The sequence below is a fragment of the Haemaphysalis longicornis genome, unplaced genomic scaffold, assembly GCF_048455015.1.
Source record: "Haemaphysalis longicornis isolate Haplotype H1 unplaced genomic scaffold, Haemaphysalis longicornis Haplotype H1 scaffold_7, whole genome shotgun sequence".
Classification (NCBI taxonomy): Eukaryota; Metazoa; Arthropoda; class Arachnida; order Ixodida; family Ixodidae; genus Haemaphysalis; species Haemaphysalis longicornis.
The window spans coordinates 107,298,734-107,323,520 of NW_027526422.1; the positions used below are offsets into that span (position 1 = coordinate 107,298,734).

Genomic DNA, 24,787 nt, shown 5'->3' on the forward strand with positions numbered 1-24,787 from the left:
AAGGTGGCAACTTGTGTTTGTCTGCCGTACAGCACAACGTTACCGTGAAGCGCTTCTACTCGTTGCCTGTTGTCAGGAAGCAGACCTGACGCTCTCCTTTTTCAGTGGCAGTTCTCGTGCTCGCTATATCGAACCTGACCGCCGTTTGGTCGGTGTTGCCGATGTGGCCGAGCAGAAACCGCTCCCGCCTCCTCAGGTCCCCGACTTACCGCCGAAACTCTAGCTGCTTCTCGTCGTAGGTCTCCAGGATGTTTTGCAAAATGGTTGTGCAACGCCGGATGCTGTGCCCGTTCTACTTCGTAAAGTCCGTGATCCACATTTTGGATATCCTGAACTTGCTCAGCTTGATGGATGATTGAGACATTAGTGACGTCCCGCGACTTCATTTTGATGTCCTCATATGGCACTCAGGCTTTCCTTCCCCTATGTGTACATCCACTTGAGAACTTTCTCCTCAACGGCAGGGTACCATCCTTGCTCTGTCTCGTGAAATGACCGACGCGTACCAGCGCAAGCGAGTATCCTGTCTTTTTGTTGCCGCCACTGGCAAACTCACTTCTATGAGACGCTGAATTCTCGTTCTGCAGTGACATTGTTACCGTCCTCGGCATACAAGGTCAGTTTGCGCTTGAATGCCGCGCTGTATTGGCGCCGAGCTTGTTGTGGAAGCATTGTTAGTTCAGGAACGGTCACCAATGCCTCAACCCTGCTGCCTGCAACACAACAAAAGAACGGTTTGGAATCTCAACCATCCAAAATGGCGAGCGACCCATGGGACTGGCTAGATAAGGCGTTGTAGTGGCTCTAGCCGGCTTCAGAAACGACTTCTGAGCCGGTGGCAAATTTGAATTTTTAGCGGGTGGCAGAGACGACCCGGGGTCATCTTACAGGTCGACTCCGTGTATAAGTCAACCCCTCTAATTTTGGAAAGTCATTTATTAAAAAAAAAAGGTCAACTTATACGCGGCAATATACAGTACATTGTCTTTGCATGTGGCATGGAGCAAGTAGCACCCTAGATTATGTTGCACTGAGCCGCTTCGATTCCTTGTTAATGATGTCAGCAGAACATTTGTATGAGATGGTGCAAGAACTGTGTGGTGTTTTCCTCTGCAGTTGGTACGCGTGTTTTGGCTACTCTTTTCAAATGTGCACCTAGTCGAGACGCCATTTGAAACAACTTTTTGATGATGTCAGTGAATCACTCGGGTGATATTTTGTCCTGATTAGTGACTGCTGCCCTGCTGGATTCTTTCAGCACAATCCTGCTTTACTCGGATAATTTTGTGTTAGACAAGCAACTCCATGTTTTTACCATAAATATACTTGCAGATGGCAAATTTTAAACAGATTTTTACGAATGTCATGCAAGAGGGGAAAGGGGCGAAAGGAATTTCGCAATATCCAGCTTTACCTGGACATGATAGGGGTGCACACATGCACATGTGCACTCGTTGGTGTATGTGTATGCAGTTTAGCGTCCACATGAGGGGACACGCACACACACCTGATCACGTCACATCGTGTATTCTTACAGTCTCCTACAAAAGGGAAGCTATGTGAGCCACTCATGTTGCCAGTTACCGCTTCATTATAACAGCGGTCACATTGGTGCTCTGCTGTTCTGCAGCCCTACCCGGTGCTGTGCCCCCAGCCTGGCCGGCTGGGTCCCTTTGTGTCGGGCGGCTGCCTGCGAGTGCTGCTGGCCGCCTTCCAGTGGGTCGTCGACCTCTACCGGCTCACGGAAGGTGGGGCCTGCTCTGCTAAGCGGGGGGCTTCGTGCCGCACACCAGTAAAGGATGGAAGCTGGATGCTCATTCACATGTGTGATTAACTCTTTGTCAAAAATATTTTGAATGTGAAGCCATGAAGCTACGTAATGCGATGTAAAATAATGTAATATAAGGTAAATAATGTGGCCATATTGTGTCTGCACGCACTTTGTGGCTCCTATTGCAGTGGAACGGTGAGCAGTACATTGACCTGTGGCTTGTGCTGCTGTTTCAGAGTTTGGTGCCGACGCCCCACCCGATGCCAAAATCAAAGTTGGGGACAGCCTGGCCCCTCTAGTCAAAAGTGAGTGGCTGCCGTGCTTTCTCCAAGGCTCTCTTGCTCTATACAGTGTCCTCACATGCGTACAGAATGTAGTATCGGCTTGATTTTTCAATTGTAATGCATGCTTAGTTTCTGCAGGGGAAGGGGGGGAGGGAATGAATTAATCGGAAGACTGCTTCACAGCCCAAGTGTATGCATGGTGCATTAAGGCCGTACCTCTGAAATTAAAAATTCATTTATTTCGTCGTAGTAAAAAGGAATTGTGGAGACATGTAAGCACTCCTTATGATGAGTGTCCACTTGCCAAACGTGACCTTTCATTATCATCATCGTCCTTTTACCTCTGAGTCGTCGTCGTATTCTTCCCTCAGTTGCCGTGACTCGGTACACTCCCATGCTTACGTCGCCAAGCAAAGTGGACATGTAACGTTTTCTACTACCCCAACTGCTACTGCTGCAATTAGCGTGCTCGTATTACTGCTGTACGCCTCAGTACATATCTCCTAATACCTCTGCTATTTGGGCATTTCAAAGGTTTCCCGAGGGCCTTTTAATCAGTTGTCTATCGAGTCCCCCATTGTAAGTGCATAGTTGGTGAGAGTCCCCATTGTTGGTGAGAGTTCAACTGTCAAGTGAGACTTGCCGTGTAGCGCAGGAACAACACATGTTTCGAAGTCGAAGGCCGCAACGCATTTATTGGGTACACCTTTGGTCAGCTAGAGTAATCGAGCTATAGTGGTGGTGCTGCTGGGGATGCGCTTGCGTCTCACATGTCAAGGGCCTCAGGGTGGAACCCGACGTATCCGGGTTTATTCTCAACCCAATCACTTAACTTTGTTTGCAGGATTTACCCTGAGAAATTTGGCATCAGTCCAACCATCCGTTAGCCTGTTTTTTATTCTTCGAGTCTTTTGGCGATTTTGTGTGCTCTCTTTCTCTTGGCTGTGTTTCTGACCTGCCCAGTTTACTACGGGTGCTTAAGAAATCTAACATGCTAGTGTTATTTTGTTACCCCTTGACTGCAACTGCCAATTTTTCCTCCTTTTCTTTCTCTCTCTCAGGTATGGTTTCCAAGGTCTGGGATCTCAAGATCGACAGCTTACACTCCACACACGTTTTCCTAGAAGCAATCACCAATGCCACCGAGGTAAGTCTTTGCAACGCTCTGTTTGTCCTTCAATCCTGGCATTCACTCGCTGTCATTGTGGAGTCTTAGGACATGTAGTAGTGGCAGGGAAAGTGACAAGTGACTTCGAACAGGAAAGAAGAAGACCTTTTACGCATTCTGTTTCGTCACATTTGGCCCACCATTACCGCCAACGGTTGAAACTCGTCTAATTCATGGTCGCGGCGACCACTTTTCTGATGGAGGCGATAAGTGAAAATGCTTGAGTGTTCGAGATTTCGACGCACATTAAAGATCCCCAGGTGGTCAAAATTAATCTGGAGCCCTCCACTACGGCACGCCTCATCACCAGCGTTGCGTGAGCGCATTAAACCCCACAATTGATCGATCAAGAAACTCGTCTTGTTGTGTTCAAAAATTGCCATAGCGGCTGGAGATTTTTTTGTGCCACTTATGTGCTTTGCAACTGATAACTAGCTTCGCCTGCGCATCCAGTGATTGAGCTATTGTATAGCCCAAGTAGTCTCTGTTCTTACCTATTTTCAAGGTGCGCCCAGTGACCATAAGAAAAAAAAAAGAAAAAAAAAAGCGGAGAAATTGACACATGTGCCGAGTGATTGTAGAGCTCCAGTGTCGACACAGTTTGATGGGAAAAGTAGAAATTGTGCCTCAAAAAAGATTGTGTCACAAAAACATGTCGCACAAGTCCTGTGCTTCGCTGTGTTTTACCTTGAAGTTTGCTCATAAGACCACAAAAACTAACAATAATTTTGTTGTAGACAGTGAAAAGGTAAGCTGTTCCTAATGCTGTTTTGCTTTTTAACAAGCTTTTTTCCTACTTCTGCTCTTCACTTTTGACAAACATAGCAGCACAGTACTGAGCGCACAGATTGAGCGCCCACTTGTGGTCATCACAGTCTCATGTTTTGTCTCCTTATTGCGGGAGTAATTTCTCAGTGGCTAAGACATTGTGCTGCTCAGGCCAAGCACACAGGTTTGATCTTTGCTACGGTAGCTTTGTTTCTGATGGAGGTAAAAAAAAGAAAAATTGGCGTAGCTTGCACTAGTGATGCAAGGCTGGAGAAACAGCAGAGATGGTGGCCCCTCTCCATTCGTTGGAGGTCCGACTGTTGCACCGCACACGGATTTTTCTGAACTTGCCACTGGAAGTTCTCCGTGATTGGCAGGCGGGGATCAATTTGTCCGCAGCCGTTCGCACCTCTCCCAAAGTGGAACACGCCAGCACGCGCTAGAACTGGCAGCAACCAACCTGTGTGTTAAAGGAAGTGCCTGTGTGTTAAGGTTTTGGCCCACATTAAATATTCCTGGGCGGTCTAAATTATCCGGAACCCACTGGTACGGCACGCCTCACAGGCCAGGTGTAGCTTCGGCACTGAGAAGATTGAATTACATGGGTAGCAAGCTAGGAAAAGTTGTGGTAGGTTGTTATCAGGGAGAAGGAATAATGCGGCTGTAGTGAAATTACAAAATTTAGGACTGTCCTGATGCCAACCACGCATTGGAGCATATTGTAATCGAAACGATTGGTGGGCACTAGCACTTCTCACGGGTGTTTTATAAACAGACAGTTTGACAGCTCGGCATACATTGTAGACTCGTGTGAAGTGGCGAGTAGTTTACTAAGGCAACTATTTTCGCTGCCACAGCTGCTTTGATAGGAACTTTCACTGATCCTATCAAATTTCAAGATCTAGTACACACTAACATTGCATTTTAACTTAAAGGTGTTGTGCCACCAAATTTGTTGCTCGTGCATTCTTTGTTGCAAACATTTTATATTTTCTTAGAAAGCATGATACATGCTCTCACAGGCATATATGCTGAGTAAAAAAATTATTATCACACGATTCATGTGAACAGGATTCGGTTTCGGTTTCTGGGCGCCGATTCAAGCAGTGACGTCACAGTGTTGCGAGGGCGCTCTGCCACGTGTGTCTACCATGCGGCGCTGCGGTACGTTGCGACTTTACTGCGGCGTCTGCTCCCCCACATACGTGCTTCACCACGGAAGTAAACACGCCGACTCGTCACGTCAAGCCGCGACAGCTCCGACGCGGATTCTTTGTCTGCATCCTCGGATGCAGACAAATGAAAACCATGGATATGCAAACCATAAAAATGCTAATAAAAACCGCTCAAAAAAAAAAAAAAAAAAGTTGCCCCCGCCGCGAATCGAACCAGCAACGTTGACCGGGCAGGCGCAACGCGCGAGACCATTGAGCCACCGAACAAACGGTTTCACAATGCGATATAGCCGGTGTACTAGATGGAGGCCCATCCTTGGAGTCGTACGTCGGTGTTTACTAGCTAGTTTACAGAATTCCTGACTTGTAAACTCAAATTTCTTAAATAGTGCTTGCGCAGCAAGGTTCCGCGAAGCCCCCGCAACAGCTTATCGCCATCAACTCTGCTCTTTTGTGAAAGCGCTCGCAAAAATAAGTGTGCCCGGCTGCGACTGCGATTTTGCACTGAAGGGATAGTGCTTGCCGTACTTTGGTTTTACGTTTTACGTTAAAAACCTTTGCCGATACTGATCTCTTATTACTCAAATTACCCTACGTAACTCTTCTTCTGCACGAAACTGACCTTATATTTTCTACAGGCGAGCCGATCGCACACGCATTCCGGGGTAGCGGCGTCGCCGAAGAGCACGACCGAAGCGTCAAACGCCAAAATACGGTTCGCATTAGCGCTAGTGTTGAGTTGTATGGGCTTCATGGAACTTACTGAGTTTATTACACTCCAGAAACTAACAAAATAGAGCCGCGTTCATTGCAGCACGAATGTTGTCGGGGTGCAGTTCTCGCTTCTTGGACGATTCCCGACGACGCATCGGGCGACCAGTCAGGTGAACGGTTTTTTTGGCGTCTTCGGTCGGCGAGTCAGTCACACTACGGCGACTTTCCATCGGCCGACGTGTTTGCGTCGCCGTCGGCGTAGTGTGACAATGTGGTCTGGCAATTTGGCAGTTGGCCGATGGTTTGGCGTGGCGTCGCGTCGTCGTCGGCGTCGTGTCGGCATAGTGTGTCTGATACGACCAAGCGACCAAACAAACTGTGGTAACTGGAGTTCACGTTGACGTCACTCGAGTCGCTAACGTTGTATGACGTCACAAACTTTGTTATGCTGGCAATTCACTGACGTCATGGTTAGTGGCGCTAGCGATGGGTCCCGATTTCCAGAAGAGCATTTAGGTAATTTTTAGAAGCGAATTAAAATATATATTAAGCGCTTGCTGTACCCAGCACTTCGTGTTGAGGGTCGTTGCATGCAGAGGAAGCTTACAGCAGGCTTTTTACAGAGTTAAAATTTGGTGGCACAACACCTTTAACTGAAGTCTTTTTTGTGTAGGTGTGTACAAATGTCTTTAACAGCCGTCAGTTGTATTTGCTGTACGCTTATTTCTGTTTTTGCTTTGCAGAAACTTGTATCTCTATTTTTTTTAGTGTGCAACACCTGTCGATGCCCTTGTTTTCGCATTGTTTTCTTGTTCCATGTCCCCTACCCCCGATGCATAATACCTTCCCTGTGAGGGCTTTTAAGGGTATTCTGAATAAATAAGAAAAATCATGCCAAATCAAGCACACTTTGGTTTTTAGTATTAAATTTGGTATTTAGTATTAAATTTAGTATTAAATTTAGTATTAAATAATATTAAACCTGTCTTTTGAGTCCGATTACGCAGAGCTCACCTGTGCGAATCGACTCCCCAGTTTCAGTAGGTGTGTGGAGAATCGGTCTTGCTCTCTGTGCCTTCCTGCAGGCGATGGGTTGGTGCAGCCTGGTGGCAGCGCTGGGCAGCCCCTTTGCGCGACCCGCCCGTCAGGCGGTGCCCAAGAAGGGCAAGAAGAAGGCCAAGGAGGCGGGAACCACCGACGAGGTGGGCACGACTTGTCGGCACATTTCTTGCGCGCTTTGAAGGTGAAGGCCTTGCGTACGATGGGGATTGTGACGGGTACTATTCGTATACACCTCCACATGCCGACATTGCAGCCACACTGTTCCATCGTCCTTACGCCACCTTAATCTGCCCTGATCAGTCAAGTCAAGTCAAGTTTATTCGACATCGAAATACAGATATTACTACGATATTACTATATCTATTTTAATTCTGCTTATTCTATCTTAATCCACCATAATCTATCCAACTCCACTCTGGTCCCACTTTAATCCCACCTTAATCTACCTTACTCCACCTTAAATTCCTACCTTAATCTTAGCCACACTTTAATCCCACCTCGTTCTACCTTAGTCTATCTTAGTCCACCCATTGATGCCCAAAACTTTAATGTCTTGCTTAAGATCATAAAAAAAAATTTATGACCCAAAGGGCTCCCGGCATCACAAATATGACATTTTGAAAAAAAAAAAAAAATTGGGTTTTTTAAATAAGATCAGACGGGATGAGGTATTGCTCCTAAGCAACACCAGGCACTTGCTGCTTCATATATCAGTCCAACAGGAATGCTGCATTGATCAGCATCTGCATGCTCATTTTATGGTTCAAGGCGAGACCATAATTTAGTTTGTATTGCTATAATGTGTGATAACAACAAAAGTGCACAACTTTGCTTTTCTGCCTTCTAGTCCAGGTTTAGCTTCAGCGCGTTAATCCCTATAATCGAGAGATTCACGCGAGGTGACTGAGAAAAAAAAACGTTACCTATTATTGTTGATTTTGGTTCAGGAGCAAAAAGAAGCCTTGTGGCGAGTTAAGCCTAGTAAACTAGGAACACTTCTGGCTGCTATGGAGGTGCCCACAACAGCACGCGATAGCAGTGCCACACTTCCCTGTAGTGTATGAAACTATGCTGTGGCCCCTAGATGCGCTGCCCTCTTGTTGACGCACCAACGTGTGTGCACGCAGGCTCCCCAGAAGCACTTTGTCGCCCTGCTCGGGCAGCTGGAGTCTGGCGTGTGCGACCTTCAGGCGACCTTGGGACGGGCGCAGAGTGACCTGCTGGCCTCCCTCATGGCCTCGGTGAACCTCGACCCCGAAGAGCCCTTCTTGCCGGTCAGTTCCGAGCCTGCTTTCGTGCATCGTTTGAGGCGTGAGCTTCTGCGCCTCTAGCTTCCGGCTGTCGTAGAGATTAAAGAGGAACTTTAGAAGAACGCTGGTTCACATTGAATGCATTGGACCTCAATAATAAAGAAAGGACTAAGGGTTAGCAGGGCACGAGGCCCTGAGGACAAAATACAACTGTTCAACTTGAAAGAACTAGCCTTCGGTAACTAACTCAGCCCCATTCCAGCCATGAAAGATGGTTTTCTGACTAAAAGAAAGAAAAACACGAGAAATATTTTTAAAATTTTCAATTTTCCACTGCTGTGATGTGGTATGGGCAAACACTGAAAACAGTTATCAATGTGTTAGCTGCACATTAGGATTCGAGGGATACATTCAAATGGAACTACAGGTTTTCCCACTCAGTTAAATCCAACCGCCATACAATTTAACCCAGGTGCCAGCCAATTTAATCCAAGCACCGCCTAATTTAATCTGAGGAACATATAATTTAATCCAGCTGCCAACGAATTTAATACAAGTGCCAGCGAATTTAATCCTGTCGCCAACCAAATTAATCCAGCTGTCTAAAGGTTGTTCAGGAGTGTTTTGTGCAAAATTGGGCGCAGCTTTGCGGACTTTGTTACGCGTGTTGGAGGTGAAGATGTGGTGTTTCCTGATCCATTATGTGCAAAACATTTTATGCGCACTAAGTACTAACACGCGGAGACCAGGAGAGCGATCTTGTTTGATCCGTTGGTTCTGCGTGCTGATAGTTTGTGACATCGTCAGAAGTATTGTCTGCTCACATATTGTTATGCCGGCAGACTTGCCAATGTATTGTAATGGGAGCAGACGATATTATAATATGGAAATAATGCTTTACACTACATAAATGCATTCATTGATTGAAAATCAGAACGCTAAGGGCATTTAAATAATGTGTTTTCATCATAGGAACTCCTGAAGGCATTGTAACGCGAGGAGCAGACAATACTTGTGACATAAGTTATCAACGGCACTCTCGCAGATGATAGCTTACAAGCTTACAGCATGCAGCACACCAACGGATCAAAAAAGACTGCTGTCTTGGTCAGCGCGTGTTAGTAAATGTCCACTAAGCTGTGCGCATAGATATTTTGCACATAATGGATCAAGAAACACCATGTTTTCACCACAACACACGCAACAAAGTCCGCAAAGCTGTGCCTAATTGCGCACAAAACACTCCTGAACAACCTCCTACCAGCTGGATTAATTCGGTTGGCGGCCAGATTTAATTGGTTGCCGCTTAGATCAAATTCGCTGGCGCCTGGATTAAATTAGCTGTTGCCTGGATGGCAATTGGATTAACTTGGGCGGGAAAACCTGTAGAAGTCCCATCACAATTGCCCAGTCATTTTTCTTGGCGGTGGCTTTGGTCTTTGGTGGCCACCAAGCCCACAATCACCCAAGAAATTGTCATAAAGAAGCTGGGGAGTTACTCTTTTTTTTTTTAAATATTTCCATTGTTTGCTTGAAGTTTGCGACAAAATTGAGACAAAGCAGTCCGTTTAGTGAACCAAACTTGTATTTTGTCTTCCTGGTGCCTATAAGGTAGGCAACAATCGAGTTGCTTGTATGAAAGAACAAGTAACCGAGGGTTGGGAAATGAAGTAATGCAGGAAAACCGGGAGATTAATAGTGAAGGCAGAGCCTCGGTGGTAAACCTTGGTAGTGGGAGTGTGTTCATATTGGAAACTCGTTGAATATCAAAGCAAATATGGTAGCACTATGCAAAGGCTTCGGATGTTTTCGAAGAGTTTTGAAGGTCGAAGAGGGAAATAGACAGTTGGTTCAATGAACTCCAGATACAGCAAAATAGAATTCCTAATGGAAACAAGAGATGCCTTGCAAGCTATACCGTTGTCAAGCACTCAATTTAGGTGCATCTTACAGGAGCGTACTTGGATGTCTGGAGAGAAACTTTGGTCATGCAGGGCTGGACAGCAAAAATGAAACATTACTCGTATCAATGACAGTGACAGTGGGACGTGGGCTAGTGACAGTGGGGCTGGGCATGAAACGATGAACAAAAAATGACTCCTACTCCAAAAAAACGACAGTGATAGAATCGGCGTTCAAAGCACTGCTGAAAACGGCATCACCGCAGTTATGTACATTGTTTCGTATATTCTTTGCTCCAGGAACTGTGTACAGCGTCACTGGTTTGTGGGCTCATTTTTTAAGTTTTTTGCTCTTGTCGCTGTTCTAACGGCCACAGTAAACTAAACATACTCCAAAAAAGCAGTGGCAACCTTTTGTGTCGTCATTAGGGAGGTTGTAAATTGGCTCTAAAATCATTGTACAAGAGGCAATGCACTTCTCTTGTTCCATAAATGCACTCCACTCTGCCTTGCGTCTTGCTTAAAGTGCACTTGCAATGAGTGACACTCCCTGTAAACACACCTAACTTGTGTGCTTGACCCAGGGGTATTCGGTGCAAAATGTATTGCACTTTGGCAACGCTGCCGAAAATGCTGAGTGCCGTTTACTGTCATTTTCTGCTTTCCCCTTTCCTCTCGGCACTTCAGAGCTTGGCGTTTCTGTGCAAAACGGGTGCAGTGTTGTTCCTTTGAAGGCTTTCTTTTGTGCTGTAGGGCATCCCCTCACAAAAAGAAAAAAAAGGAAGGCAGCTCAACCGGGGAGGAATCTTCTTAAGCTTTCATCTGGGTATTTGTATCAGCCCCTGTTCTTTCTTTGCAGGGCACTACTGAGAAGGAGAAGCAGCAGGTGCGACTAAGGATTGAACAAAGCTACGCCAACTCCTTCAAGGAGCTGGGCTCCATGCTCGACTCAAAGCTCAAGCTGCTGCAGTCATTACGAGCCTAAATGATGAAGCCCGAACCACAAACGTTTCATGCATCCGTTTCTCACGTCGCTTGACCACCGTTTCTACCATTTTTGTGAGCTCTCGAAGGGGGTTGGCCGGGAGTGGAAGTTCCAGACATGATGACCACAGCATCGTTGATTCGTGGACTCCTCTCACCACACCTCCTACGCAGCAACGCGAACAGAAGACTAGGGCTTCATGAGCACTCGCGCTCTGAACGTTGTTTTTGTTTTCTTTTTTGCATCCCTGAAGTTAACCTAAGGCCCGCCCTTTGATGGGAGCAACACTGTCTTCTTTGGGCGATGCTCGCACCAGAGGAAAAGGAGCGGGCACAGTGCAACACCTTGCAGCACACCCAGGTGTGTTACCACCAGGCTGTGTCGACTCAACTATGCAGCTACAAAACGCACCGCCGTATAGCCGGCACGCAACTGACCAGTGCTGCCGATTTCATTCGTTGTTGTAGTCCCATGCTTCGTTCGCTGCTTGTACCAACGAGGAAAGACAGCCAGGTGTCAGACGCATTGCCACGTTCAAGTCGCATCTGCGCCTCGACCTCAACGCTCACTGTCCCCCATGCCTGTTTGTCCACATCTTCACCTTCGACGAATACCCCTGGAGTGCACTCAAGGCACCACTATTAAGTGCTCTTTAAGTGCTCAAAAGCAGTTGACTGCAGTAGCGCGAAGAACGAGATTCAAAAGAGAATACATCATCACCAGAAGCCCGCTATGCAAAGCCCCCCCCCTTGCAACAGGGCCCTTCAGAAGACACGAACAAGCTGCTGTGTCGACTGCCAGTGACTGTGGTGTGAGATCAGGGTAATCGTGGCAGTGAAAGAAGAGGGGGGGGCTGGTACCGATGGAATTCCAGCAAGCCCCCCCCCCCCCCCCCGCCTCCCCTGGTTGTTTATCTCTCCCTCATAGTGTGTTGTGTAGCACGCAAGCCTATGCCACCAGCATGCCACATCTTCTTTCCGTGGCCGTGTTTTTCCTTTTTTTTTTTCCACCCTGGCTTCTTTGCTTCTACTTCTTAGGGACGACACCAGCTCTCTCGGTTGTCGTGCTCACGCGCTGCAGTGGTGGGCGAAAGAAGAGAGTGTGTGTGCGTGCTGCGGCGTTTGTGCAACTGTTGACTCTGCCCGTGTGTGCCTTCTAGGATTGTGGATTGCAAGTAAAATTTTTATATTTTGATTGCGTACTCTTGTCTGTGTGTGTGTGCATGTGTTATGTTACTAAGTGTTACTACAAGGCCTACGGGTGATAGGCTGAGTAGAAGTGTGGCTGAGCCACCGTGGCATTTGATGCTGAATGGCCTCGACATCAGCACGTATGTTTTGCTAGATGAAATGTCTGAGTGAAGGAAATGATGGCTTCTCTGTAGTTACCCTTTAATGGGCCCTGAAACACCCATTAAAAATGCAGGGTTCGCACAGGTCCTTCAAAACCTTGAAAACCCTTGAATTTAGAAGTGTCAATTTCAAGGCCTGGAAAGTCCTGGAATTTTTAAATGGTCCTTGAATACCCTTGATTTTTCCGGAGGGAATCAATGCCCCTGCCTTTTCACAAGAATTTAAAGTGTTTGTCATGGTTTTAGGTGTTAACAAATGTAAAGAAACCTTGTAACAATCCAGTTTCAAAGTATTGCGTGAGATTACAAGTTTGGTGGATTTTCATTATTACAAGGCAACATTGGGAGCAGGCACTTGTCAATCTAATCCATATCATGATACAATCCAGTGAAAGTCAGCTTCTGTTCTCTATCTTGCATCTTCCATCTAGTCTGTGCTTCATACGCTCCATCTACGTTTGCTTTTACGTGCAAATAGTGGACGTGCACATAGTTCATCCTGCCTTGGAGCAACACTTGCTGCAGCTGATGCGCTTGCTGACAAAACAGGAAATGCAGGCAACATGACCTAAGTTTTGAAATCAAACAGCCTCAGAAAAACAAAAAAAACCTGTAAATACCACCCATGAAATAAAAAAATAAAGCTGGGGGAGCATTTACGAACCCGTTAGCACCTATCTAAATGTGCACTAGTGTGCTTCGGTATTGTGCAATAAAAAACTCTTGCATTGTGTTGGAAAGGTTATAAATAATCCCAGATAAAACATTAGATCGGGACCTTGAAAATGTGTTTTCTGGTCCTTGAAAGTCATTGAAAACCCTTGAATTTTTGCTTTTGAAGCCTGTACGAACCGTGAAATGTTGTATCGGCCGTAATTAGGCAATTCGATTTGAGTTGCGGAAGGAAAAATGCCTACAATGTTAATTGTTCACCAAAGCTTGGCGTAGAATTAGTTTGGTGTGGCGTGGCGAGTCATTAGGCTCAATGCTGGGGCTTCCTAGTGTTAGGCCTAACAAGAGCCCGTAATTAGGCAATTCGATTTGAGTTGCAGAAGGAAAAAATGTGTACAATGTTAATTGGTCACCGCAGCTTGTCGTAGAATTAGTTTGATGTGGCGTGGCGAGTCATTAGGCTTAATGCTGGGGCTGCCTAGTCTTAGGCCTAACAAGAGCCATAGCACGCAACCGTGGAGGTGTTTTGGCCAGCGCTATCGCAGGAGTGTTTCTTGCAAGTCAAAAAATTTGCACAATGGGACCGACATAGCATTTTGTGCACACACTCGCTGATGTTGGGGTCAGAGACTGATGCCACAAACTGCGCCGTGCCATATGATGTCTGTGGTGCAAAGACCAGGGGCAGAAACCTAATTCTCACAGTGCGCACATTCGAGGTCTTGAATGTGCCCCAGATAAATCGGCACTTTTGACACTTAGTGCTGGTACCCCGAAACAAAAGTCCACCGTCCCAGACCCGGACCTATTCATCAATGAGCAACCCGTCCCAACTGTGCCTCACTTGAGAATTCTTGGACTTGTTATCCCTAAAAATGGCTCTGGGCTCCACACAATCACTCCCCTCCAGAAGACTGTCAACCAGCTGACACACATAATTCAGCGCGTCGCACATCGACGATAGGGCCTCAAAGAACCTGACACGCTCAAAATAATACAAGCAGTACTCATAAGTAGAATCACCTATGGAACACCGTACTTGGCCCTTAAAACGAACGAAAAAGCCAGATTAAATATAATTATTCGCCAAGCCTACAAGACTGCGCTCGGACTACCCTCGAAGACATCGACATCTAAATTATTACAATTAGGCGTACATAACAGTTGGGAGGAGTTACAAGAAGCGCACCACACTTCTCAGATAGAGCGGCTGAAGAAAACGACGACGGGACGTGCAACTCTTCACCGATTAGGTTATACCACTCCACCGGTTAAAGATCAGAAAACAAGCATACCTTTGAAGATTCGACAGCACATACGAGTGGCCCCAATACCAAGAAATATGCATCCACAGTACAACAAGGCCAGAAGAATTGCCAGAGCACGAGCCATGTCCGCCAGATATGCAAACGACCTAAATACCTGTTATGTGGATGCATCTCCTTATCCGCACCATCCGGCCCACGTAACTTGTGTAGTGAATGGACGGGGCCAAGAGATCACATCCTGTACCGTCAATACCACAGCGATTGATACTGCCGAAGAAGCCGCGATAGCCCAAGCCATCATCACTGCCCAATACCCAATCACCATACTTACCGACTCTCAGGCAGCGTGCAGAAATTACTTACAAGGTCGAATTTCTGAAACGGCACTTCGTCTTCTTTTAACAAGACAGAGCATTCCCGAAGTTTATATAGTTTGGGTGCCAGGACACGAATCCCTTGAGGGGAATGAGGCGGCTCATGCCGCTGCCCGCGATTACATACACCGGGCCATTTCTCTCACGGGGCAGTCACCACCTCATCCACCTAATCCGCAACCTCTCTTGCGCTACACAGATATATTGGCGGACTACCGACTCAAACGGCAAATTTTCCCCATTCCACACCACCAACTCGCAAGGGATGAAGCAACAACGTTCAGACGACTTCAAACTAACACGTATCCACACCGTACCCTTCTTCATGCCATTTATCCGACAGATTATCCAGCCACCTGCCACTACTGCCCAGCGCCCGGTACCCTATACCATCAGGTGTGGGAGTGCCAAAAGACACCGGACCTGCACCCAATCCCCAACCCCTCTATACAACAGTGGACGGCACGGTTGACCAGCAAGAACCCTACGTTCCAGCTTGACCTGGTGCAAAGGGCCCGCGCAGCCAGCCGCAGCCAGGGGATCCCGGACTAGGGATCCCCTCCACCGGGCGGGTGCCCTAACAACTGCACCTGTTGTTTTAATAAAGATTTGTTTCATTCATTCATACACAGTGCGCATCACCGCTGGGAAATTCGAAGCAAACATCGACACCTTTAAGTCTTGCAGCATTCTGTTTGCAAGTTGGTGCTGGTCGGGTACTTCTTATTACACCTAGCACCGTTTACTGGTTATCTTCAAACACTGCCGCAATCACCTTGATCAACTGCTAAAATGAGCCAGCTGTTGCATAAACGAATCGCTTGCTGAGGCAACCTTCCTTAGAGAATTGGCCCCCAGTAGGGAACTGAGCAATGGGCCCCCAAGAAGTTAAGAGAACCCAAATGCAAAATGCTCGAATGAGACGAGTTTCGGAGGAGGGTCTGATCAGCTGGCCATGCTTCTGACAGAAGAATACCAATAGGTATTCGTCTGACTGAAAATTATTATTATTATAACTCTTTATTTAGAAGGGCTGGGTAACTCGAGGTCTAGTCAGGGATGGGGAAGGCGGTGAAGGAGGTGCGGACGTCTACATCCTCTTGTGTATACCCGTGGTACTTGCAAAACTCCACGGCGACATGACAGTCTTCTGGGCAAGTCCGGCCCAGAGGAGGCGATGCCCACTCCTGGAGGGTCTTGATGTTCGGCGGAAGACGGGCTCTTCTCCACCCGCGAGCTTTGAGCACTCCCTCAGCATGTGCTGCACTGTGACTTCGTCGACTCGGGTCACGATGGTCATCCCTCTGGAGTTGTCAAGGGTTTCTCTCAAGTGTCTTGAGTGCCTGGGGGGTCGTACATATGTCCGCCACTTTGCAAGCTCTTTCTCCGTAATGGTAACCCTGGCTCTTAATATATTTTGTGTACCAGAACATGGGTCCCCTGGTAAGTCCTCCCGGCAGTGGTAAAGCCCCCCCCCCCCCCCTCTCTCTCTCTCTCTCGGGAATTTTAGCATCCCTGCGGATGTTTCAACACCGCTTTCAATGACAGTCCCTAACGCAGCTTTTCAGGCTGATCGCCAGATCGCGCGTGGCCGGGCAGGTACTGGTGCCGGGTCACCCACCAGCCTCTGCGGCCTGTAAGCGTAGAGAAATGTAGTCTCAGATATCGGATTAGCGCTTTCAAAATCACCGCAGTGACAATTTTCACCACACTAACACCCACTTCCTCGCATGTGGAGAGAGAGAGAGAAACACTTTATTCAAGGGCCCTGTTAGGCGGGGTGGGTGTCTCGTTGCACACAATAGTACACAACGAGACACGACCCCAGATCTCGCTGGTTGGTATGTCGGGAGGGGTTTCCAGTGTGAGCCTGTGAGAGTGAACGTGTTCCCAAAGTAGGCGGCCTTTTTTTGAGATTGTAGGATCCCCACGGTGCATGTTGGGCGTTAAAGTCGCCCACTATTATGAGGTGGTGGCTTTGTGCCTCTCTGTTAGCTAGCGAGAAAAGTTTGTTGAAAGTGTGTGTGTATTCTTTGGGGACGCTTCATATGTTGAGCACGTGTAATTGCGGGAGGATGGAGCTTTGGGGTAGATGATGACCATGTCGTGAGGGATAGAAATGCTGTCAAATTGCACTCGCTTGGCTGGGACACTACGGTGCACTAAGATCGCGGTGTACGAGTTGCCGGGGTCTTGGAATGATTGCAATGCTAGCCAGCGTGTGGACCAGGTTCTTGTAGGGCTATTACTGAGGGGGATTGGTCGGATGAGGCAGTTAGCATTTGTAAGTTGGCGCGCTTCTGTTGGAGGCCGCGACAAATCCTCTGCCAGAATAATAATTCTTTATGGTATGGGGGCATCTGATACTGCAGCTACAGGAATGTTGATAGTGGTCATTATTTGCTGGAGGGGGCTATGCACTTCCGCTCTTATTGCCTCTATGGTTCCCTGCATGGCCGCCTGATTGCTAAGCAAGGATTAGTGGAGATTAGTATACCCCGCTTTTTTGTTCTTCCAGGGTGTGTTCTAGCCTCCAGGCTCCCAAGACGCGCTTCTAGCTGCTGAGGTAGCTGGTCCTGAAGTTCATTCTGGGAGACAAAACAGGCTTTCCATTTTTGTGGCGGGGAAGTTGAGTTCACCTGGGGGGAGGGGTAACTGTGCGAATGATTTTTTAGCAAAATGTTCTCGCACTTGAGAGCAACGTTTTCTTGTCTGAGAGATATGTGATTTCAACGCGGATAGTTTGCAGTTCTCTAAGCACGTCTGCTATAGAGGTACCTACAGGGGGGTTTGGGGAAGCGTCTGGGAGCTGGGAGGGGCGCTTGAGCTGCTCAACTGCTGGACAGCAAGCCAGGCGATGACTTCAGGAGTTGGCGCTGGGGACCAGAGAGAATCCTGCTGCCTGTTGACTTGTGCGATGCGGACTTGCGGTCTTGGGCTTGTAGTGGGGTGAAGGAGTCAGGTAGCGGAGGGCGGCTTTGTGACGCGGCTCGTGCGTAGGAGAGCGTCCGTGGTTTGGACTGGTAGCGGCGCGGGCAGTCCGCCGAACCTGTAAGGTGGCTTCCTTCACACACTATGCAGCGTGGGTTGCAGGGGTGATTTTCATGAGCGTTGGTAGGGCCACAGCGAGAACAGCAGTGTACAGTTTGTTGCGAAGCGCACACGTCCTCGCGATGACCTGTTTTTCTAACAGCTGGTGGATGCTTCGGTTTTGCACTGGTAGGGTCTGCAGCGATAAGTGGCGGCCCGGTACCGAACCCAGTAAGGGGTACGTGAGGTCCATCGAAAAGTATTTGGGACACGTTGGAGCTGCTCAGTCGGCGGCCGTCGAGGATTTTTAAGTGGGGGTTATAGTTTACGATGCTGTCAGCGATTTGTTCAGGAGTGTCCGTTTCTGGGATATTGAAGATGATGCCCAAGGAGGTGTCTGCTGGGGCCGGGACGTGAGCCGCGACGTCGTACTGATGTTTTCCAATGAGCAGGGAGGAGATTCTAGCATACTTCATTGCACGTGCCTCCGAGAGTTGGATTTGGCCATAATGCGTATTTGATCCTCACCGTTGGATTCAACATTCGCGTGCTGTTGGATTATATCCGCCAGAACCACAAGCGATAGCTTGGCGAGGGCTAGTCCACCTCGCGGACGCAAAACAATCTTGACATCGGTCGCAGGAAGGGGTTCGACTGGAGTTCTTCGACACAGGGGCTTTTTACGGCCTTGGCGTAGAGAGCTTGCAGAGGTTGCGGGGAGACTTGCCTGTTGGGATTGCTTTTCGGTACAACGGAGGGCTTGTTGCTTGCTTCGTATAGTTCTCCAGCCCGGTTGAAGCAGTTCGTCCGAGGGGATGGGTTCACCGGCAGCTTCGCTTTCCATTGCGGTTGGGCGGGCGATGTGCACCCGGTAGCAGCTGCCCGCCTGGCGTGCTGGGGATGAGTTCAGCCGTGGTGTTAGGCCTGGTTAGGCCTAGCAGTGCGAGCGGCGTGGTCCAGTCTTCCAAGACTTGCCATTTCGAGTTGGCGGGGTCGATGACCATAAAAATTGTTACCCAGGGTTCCTGGGGCTTCCGGTGACTCTGTGGCGAGCTTAAAAGTCGTTGGTCAAGACGTACCGCACTTAAGGCAAGTAGAATACGAAGCCATTGTGGAGCGCGAACTCTTGGTTTTTTCTCGCGTTGGGAAATCCTTTTTCGCGACAGTTTGATTCTGGAGAGCGGCGAAAAGCTGTTGCTGCCACGGCCGTCGCCGGTTCGAGCCACTGCCGGCTTTGTAGATCGTAGCTCGAGCCGCTTAGTCAGCCGTGAGAGCAGGTACTGCCAGCGTGCGCGCGGGACGTTTCCGCGTGCAGAAAACGCTTCATAATTTCCTGGTTTATCCATTTCTTGCGTATGACACGCGTACCCGCAAACTTTTCTCAGCGGTCATCGTAGACCAGTGTTAATCAGAAAAACGAACCGGAGCTTTCGCTTCAGACATGGCCATGCGGACTCTCGCCGACTGCGAGAGTGACGCAAGGAACGCAAGCTCCTCCTGGGGCTAGTTTTGGGGTACCCGCTATTTCTGAAAAGTATATATCATAAGCGCTCAACGCACCCCCACCCCCACCCCCCTTCCCCAGGACGGCTTGGTTCTGCGCATGCGCGGTACGGCGCCCCCTTAGCCACTGAAGAAACTAGAGCGTTGGAGCCCCCTATTCTAAAACTGCCCGGTAGTTTGCCATTGCTTGTCATGTCGCTAGGCCTAAAGCTAAAACTACCTAACATTGGAATCCCATACCCGGACAAGAGCTTTTCTGGCGTGGAATCCCTGCAGATCCCGGGATAGATACAGACCGACATTTACCTAAACAAGTCCAGGATACCTGAACTGTTCTCTCAGACGCATGCAATTAATGCGGAAATCATTCCAACTTATTTGAGGCAACGTGCACAGACCTGCCTTGGGACTTGGTTCTTCCATCCCGGAGCGAGGAGATAGAGAAAAAATATACACGCGTCTCCACGAAGTGAATCATGACGAGTGGGCGAAGCACTGGGGATCGTTCTTACCGTAAATGCATTGCCCACTAGCGTATGTAAATGAGTGACAGTATATACAATTCCAATCCAATCCAATCCGATACAACTCCATTTAATCCACTCCCCAATGCTCCTCGCGCACTGTGTACACGGAAGCCAAGGGACAAGCCTCGGACAAAGCGAGGTCCTAAGGTGCTTCGCCCTAAAAACTTCATTCGTCCAAAAGTAGAGAGCTGTGGGCACTCTGCCGTGTTAGCCAGCCAGGAGATCTTGGTTCCTGGCGGCTTCTTCGCGGCCATTTGGACAAAACGTCGCTTCATTAGAGGATCGGAGCTGCGCTGCAGGGTCTCCCAGTGCTCTGCATGTGTGTACGTCTATGGGGAGCAGCAGAAGAGTCTGTGGCCTATAGGAATGAGCTAGGGCACCGCCCCTGGACGTTCGCAACGCCACTTTTTTCAATAAATCTCTCTCTCTCTCTCTCTCTCTCTCTCTCTCTCTCTCTCTCTCTCTCTCTCTCTCTCTCTCTCTCTCTCTCTCTCTCTCTCTCTCTCTCTCTCTCTCTCTCTCTCTCTCTCTCTCTCTCTCTCTCTCTCTCTCTCTCTCTCTCGCTCGCTCGCTCGCTCGCTCGCTCTCTCGGTTAGGCCATGCAGAAGTTAGAACACATACGCGCTGAGGTGTATTGGCCAGTGATGACACCTGGGAATTTTTCGTTTCGTGCGAGTCCCGCTGTTTGCACGCAGGGTTGCATACCCACCCCCGTGAATATGGAAAAAATATTTCTAGCAAGAAATCATAATTTCCGTCTTCATTTCTGACTAGATTATTAGATTCTAGCTGGAATCGACAGCTTACAGAGATATTAGTCTATAGCTAGAGACGATTATTTCCAGCTCGCGTTTTTTTTTTAGCTGGACTGACAAGTGCTAGCTGGAAGTAGATCTCAATCTAGCTAGAAATGAATAGAAACCAAATTTCTAGCTAGAAATTCTACCTATTTCTAGCTAGAATATTTCTTGCTGTAAGAACTTTCTGGTTCAAAATACAGAGGAGAACATACCCGCCTCACCCGGTGGCACAACAATCACGAGAAAACTATCCCGCTTAGAGTGGCAGAACGCACATATCGCCATGGGGCCTGAAGCATCTGCACCGTCGGCGGCTGAAACCTCGGCTGTAGAGAATGGTGGCCGCCCACGCCAGTACAACGCAGATACCCCACAGAAAAACCTGGAAACATTAATCACAGGGCATAACTCGAAGTATGCCCCAGCGGCGTTCAGCTGGGCGGTAAAGGAGTACTGTAAAGCCCGCTTATATCGAACACGGATATATCGAATTAATGCCTATATCGAACCCTTGTATAATTCTGGTAAAAATTACACGCAATTAAAACTTTTTATATCGAATGGGGTTTTGCTCACAATGGATATATCAAACTCTCCCGCGCGGGATTTTTCGCTCTCCTTAGGCATGCGGCAGGCTTTCCCGCTATACATCGACGCGCAGCGGTGGCGAGCTCGGGCGCGTACAAACCAAGGAGGTTTAACCTCCTTGGTCCAAACCGGCCGTGGCCAGCTCCACGCATGCATGCCGTTGGAGCCGGAAGCGCCACATTGGGCGCTGCGGGCTGCGGTGTCACCCAACTTCAAGTCCGCGCCACTCGCTACCCGCACTTGCTCGGTTCGCTGGGTTCGCCTAGTGTCACTAAATAAGGTTTTTTAGTGACACTAGGTTCTCCGTTATTCGCTTGTATCCATGCTTGTCTCCTCTCTGTCGAAGACGCTGACGACTCCGTACCGCTTCCGAGCACGAGCGAAGCCGTCGCTGCCGTGGCCCTGCTACGGCGATACTGCAGTGCCATTGAGGGCAGCGGCCTTGTGCTAGTCGGCTGTTTAGATACCGTGTAGCAAGCAGTCACCAACAACGTGTTGTGCTCTAAGAAGCTCACGCAGTTCTTCCGCCCCAATAAATTTACGTTTTCTTTCCGAGAAAGTGTCGTATCAATAGTGAACTGCAGGGTGGTAAGAGCTCAGCGTTAGCTCGTGACTCCGTCGGCAAGATTGCTCTCATATTAGTTTTTTTTTTTGCTTCACTTTCTATATCGAATTTTTGCTATATCGAACTATTTTGCAATCCTCGCACTGTTCTATATAAGTGGGCTTTATACTGACACCAAATTGTTTTCTCCTTTTTTATTGCTTTTATCCGTGCATCATGGCCTCGCAAACCCGGAAGAGCACTTTAAATGCTTGAGAGCGCGATAATTAATTACATTAACGGCCAGCTAGAAAATCGCCGCCCGTTTCGGTTTTCCGCGCTTCCAGCCAGGAGGGCGTGTACGTAATCTAAAAACGTTGGACACAACCACGCTATGAACACCGTTTTGTGCGGACGTCAAAACGCTGCCGAGGACGGTGGAGGCGATGTTTCGACCGCACCGCTGCCCCAGCTGCACTTAAGCTGCCTAAAGGCGTTTAGGCCTATCATTGCGGCGGGTATATGATGACCGAACTGAAGAGCTCTGTTGAACCACGCTAGTAAACCACATTAAAAACACGCCAGGACTAGACAAGTCCTTGTAACCTTAAGAAGAAGGCAAGCAGCTTTTCGACACAGGCTAGTTTGTCTATCAAAAAAAAATTGCTTATATGGCGACTTCTATTGCGATTCTGAGCTATATTATCGGCTCCTTTTCCGCTTGTGGCACTTTATTTTTGCTGAGACTAGAGTGAACTAGAATAAGGAGAAAGAAAATGTGAAAGCGGGTTTTCTGATCGTCTGCTAGCTCATTTAGCTCCTTTCTAGGTGCATTGTCTGATCGTCTGCTGCACCATATGGTTCCTTCCTACGGTGAATCTCAAATGCGTGTTTCGCTCTGCATACCCCAGGTGGCGCCGTCGTTCCAAGTTCAACTTGCGCTGGCTCGCGCGTCCAAACCAGCCGCCATTTTCCCGTAGGCGAAAATCGTTTTTATTTATTTTCAGAATAACCAAGTAAGTACCGCCGTTTTCCCCGGTGTCAAACAAAATAAACCACAAAACGCGACCTTCGTGTAAATTTCGAGCGCGAACAGAGAGGCGGTTCGCTCAGGAAAATTTTTTAAAGTGTTCCAAATATTGTCGCACCACCCTGTATAGCTCCATCAGTTCGTGAACGCGCAAGCACCCAGCCGTCGCTCACCGGGCCACGCGTTTGTAGTGACGCCATGATCTAGTTTCCGGCGAGCGTTGGAGGCACACGCCTACATCACTTATTTCCGCTACCACGGAGTGATGTCACGCCGATGCCCATTTGCTGAGGGTCGGTCCGCGTGCTATAACTGCTGTTCCGTCAGCGCGATAAATGAGATCAAATTGAAGTGTATTCCACGCGTCACAGGCCCCTCATATTTCAGCCAGAGCATTCTGTGGAGTAAACGAAGCGAACTGCCTAATAATATTAACACCGAAAATTGGTGTCAGCACCCCGTTAATGTTTCCACATTCATATCCCGTAAGTACATACCTTCGAGCTTCTCGTACCGAGCTTTCCTTGCACCGAAGATGGTCTCCACGCGTCCTTCGTAGCACTAACTGTAGGAATAATTTGTCGCACGACATATATACATTTATACATTTGAAATCCGCTAGCGTGCAACTTTTTCTTAGATATACCTAAAGAAATGCATAAAAGTATTGTCGCAGTGACAAGCAGTTTCCGCATCAAATGGATGCCGTCGGTGCGTGCTGTGTGCCCTGTGAAGCCTGGCATCTTCAGAGCACGGCGCACCGTTCGGCCGCGTACATGGGATCCCCCTGACTACAGTTGAACAGTTCGGCGAACATTGGCGTGTTCATGACGGCCACGTTGCACTGCAACCGAGCCGACAGGGAAGGGTTGCTGCGCGAGAAGTTCTCGTCCAGCTGCCGTTCGCAGAGGCGGTAGCAGTACCGGATCAGAAACTTCATGTCCACTTCGTCAGGCACGCCGAAGGCTGGCTCCTCTTCCTTTTTGTGCACACTGTAGTTTTCGTGGCCGGCGTCCAAGGCAACTTGGAAGGCAGCCGTGGAAACGGCAAGGGAGTCAAGGGGCAGCTCTGAATCCTGGACTCCACTCTCGAATGATGGCGATGAGTTGAAGGCCTTGATGTTCGTCGCCAGGCACGTCTTGACCATACCGACCCTCGCCGTAGCAGCGCTGCTGTTTCTTCCGCACTCGCCGAGATCGTGCCGTCGACCGACGCAGAAGGGTCCACCGACGGCCTCCAGCATCGCCTGGGCGACAGCGGCACCGAGACCAGCGTAGTCGAGGAAATGGTCACCGCACGTGAACGGAGGTGCTAGCGCAGCCCGTGTCATTGAAACGCGTCGGCTGCTGTTGGTGTTGCCTTCGAAGAGCAGCGCAGAATCACCGAACTCGTCGAATACAGGCCCAGGCTTTGACGGAGCGGCTGCGTGGTAGCGGCGGAATTCCAGCAGGTTTTTGTATAGGTTTCCCGTATCCAGTCTACTCCGCAGCAAGGCGGCCATAGTGCTCGCTGCCTTGTCCGGCAAGATCGTCGCGTTTGGCGCTTCCACGAGCAGGTTGGTTATCTTGTCGACAGCCTGGGCGACGTCGTCTGGATCGACGAAGAGCGGGCTCTGGGATATGTGCTTCTTCAGAACCGTCCCGACGGCCTTCGCCACGATCGCCAACTCTTGCGAGGCTTCCGCCGCTTCTGCGGGCGTCGGCTCGGACGTCACGGCGTACCACGCGTCCCCGAAGACGAAGCGCACTAGCCTAAGGCACGAGGTGCTCTGGTTCTGAGCGAGTACGGCGAGCATTTCTTCGGGGAGAAGCACGTGCGAGAACAGGTAGATGGCGACACTGGTTTGGTCCATGCGTGCGAACAAGGCCGTCAGTGCTAGCTTTACGTTGCTCAGCCCTTTAACACTGACCGTGCTCGGTGTCTGGGAAGAAGGCGCTGAAAGCACGTCCTGAGAAAGCTTTCTCCAGTCTCGTTCTGTAAGATTGGCTCCGAGGCTGGCAACCTCCTCGAGAGACACGGTCT

General features: G+C 48.9%; 1 protein-coding gene across 1 annotated transcript in view; it reads left to right on the forward strand.

The window, feature by feature from the left end:
- The window catches only part of Psidin (phagocyte signaling impaired), a 54,799-nt gene extending 42,527 nt beyond the window's left edge, over positions 1-12,272 (forward strand). The window contains exons 22-27 of the mRNA XM_077678724.1: positions 1,631-1,748; positions 2,008-2,076; positions 3,117-3,202; positions 6,966-7,082; positions 8,070-8,216; positions 10,953-12,272. Coding sequence (XP_077534850.1) covers positions 1,631-1,748; positions 2,008-2,076; positions 3,117-3,202; positions 6,966-7,082; positions 8,070-8,216; positions 10,953-11,078 — 663 coding nt within the window. The 3' untranslated portion in view covers positions 11,079-12,272. The remainder of the gene's footprint in view (positions 1-1,630; positions 1,749-2,007; positions 2,077-3,116; positions 3,203-6,965; positions 7,083-8,069; positions 8,217-10,952) is intronic.
- The last annotated feature ends 12,515 nt before the right edge of the window (positions 12,273-24,787 follow it).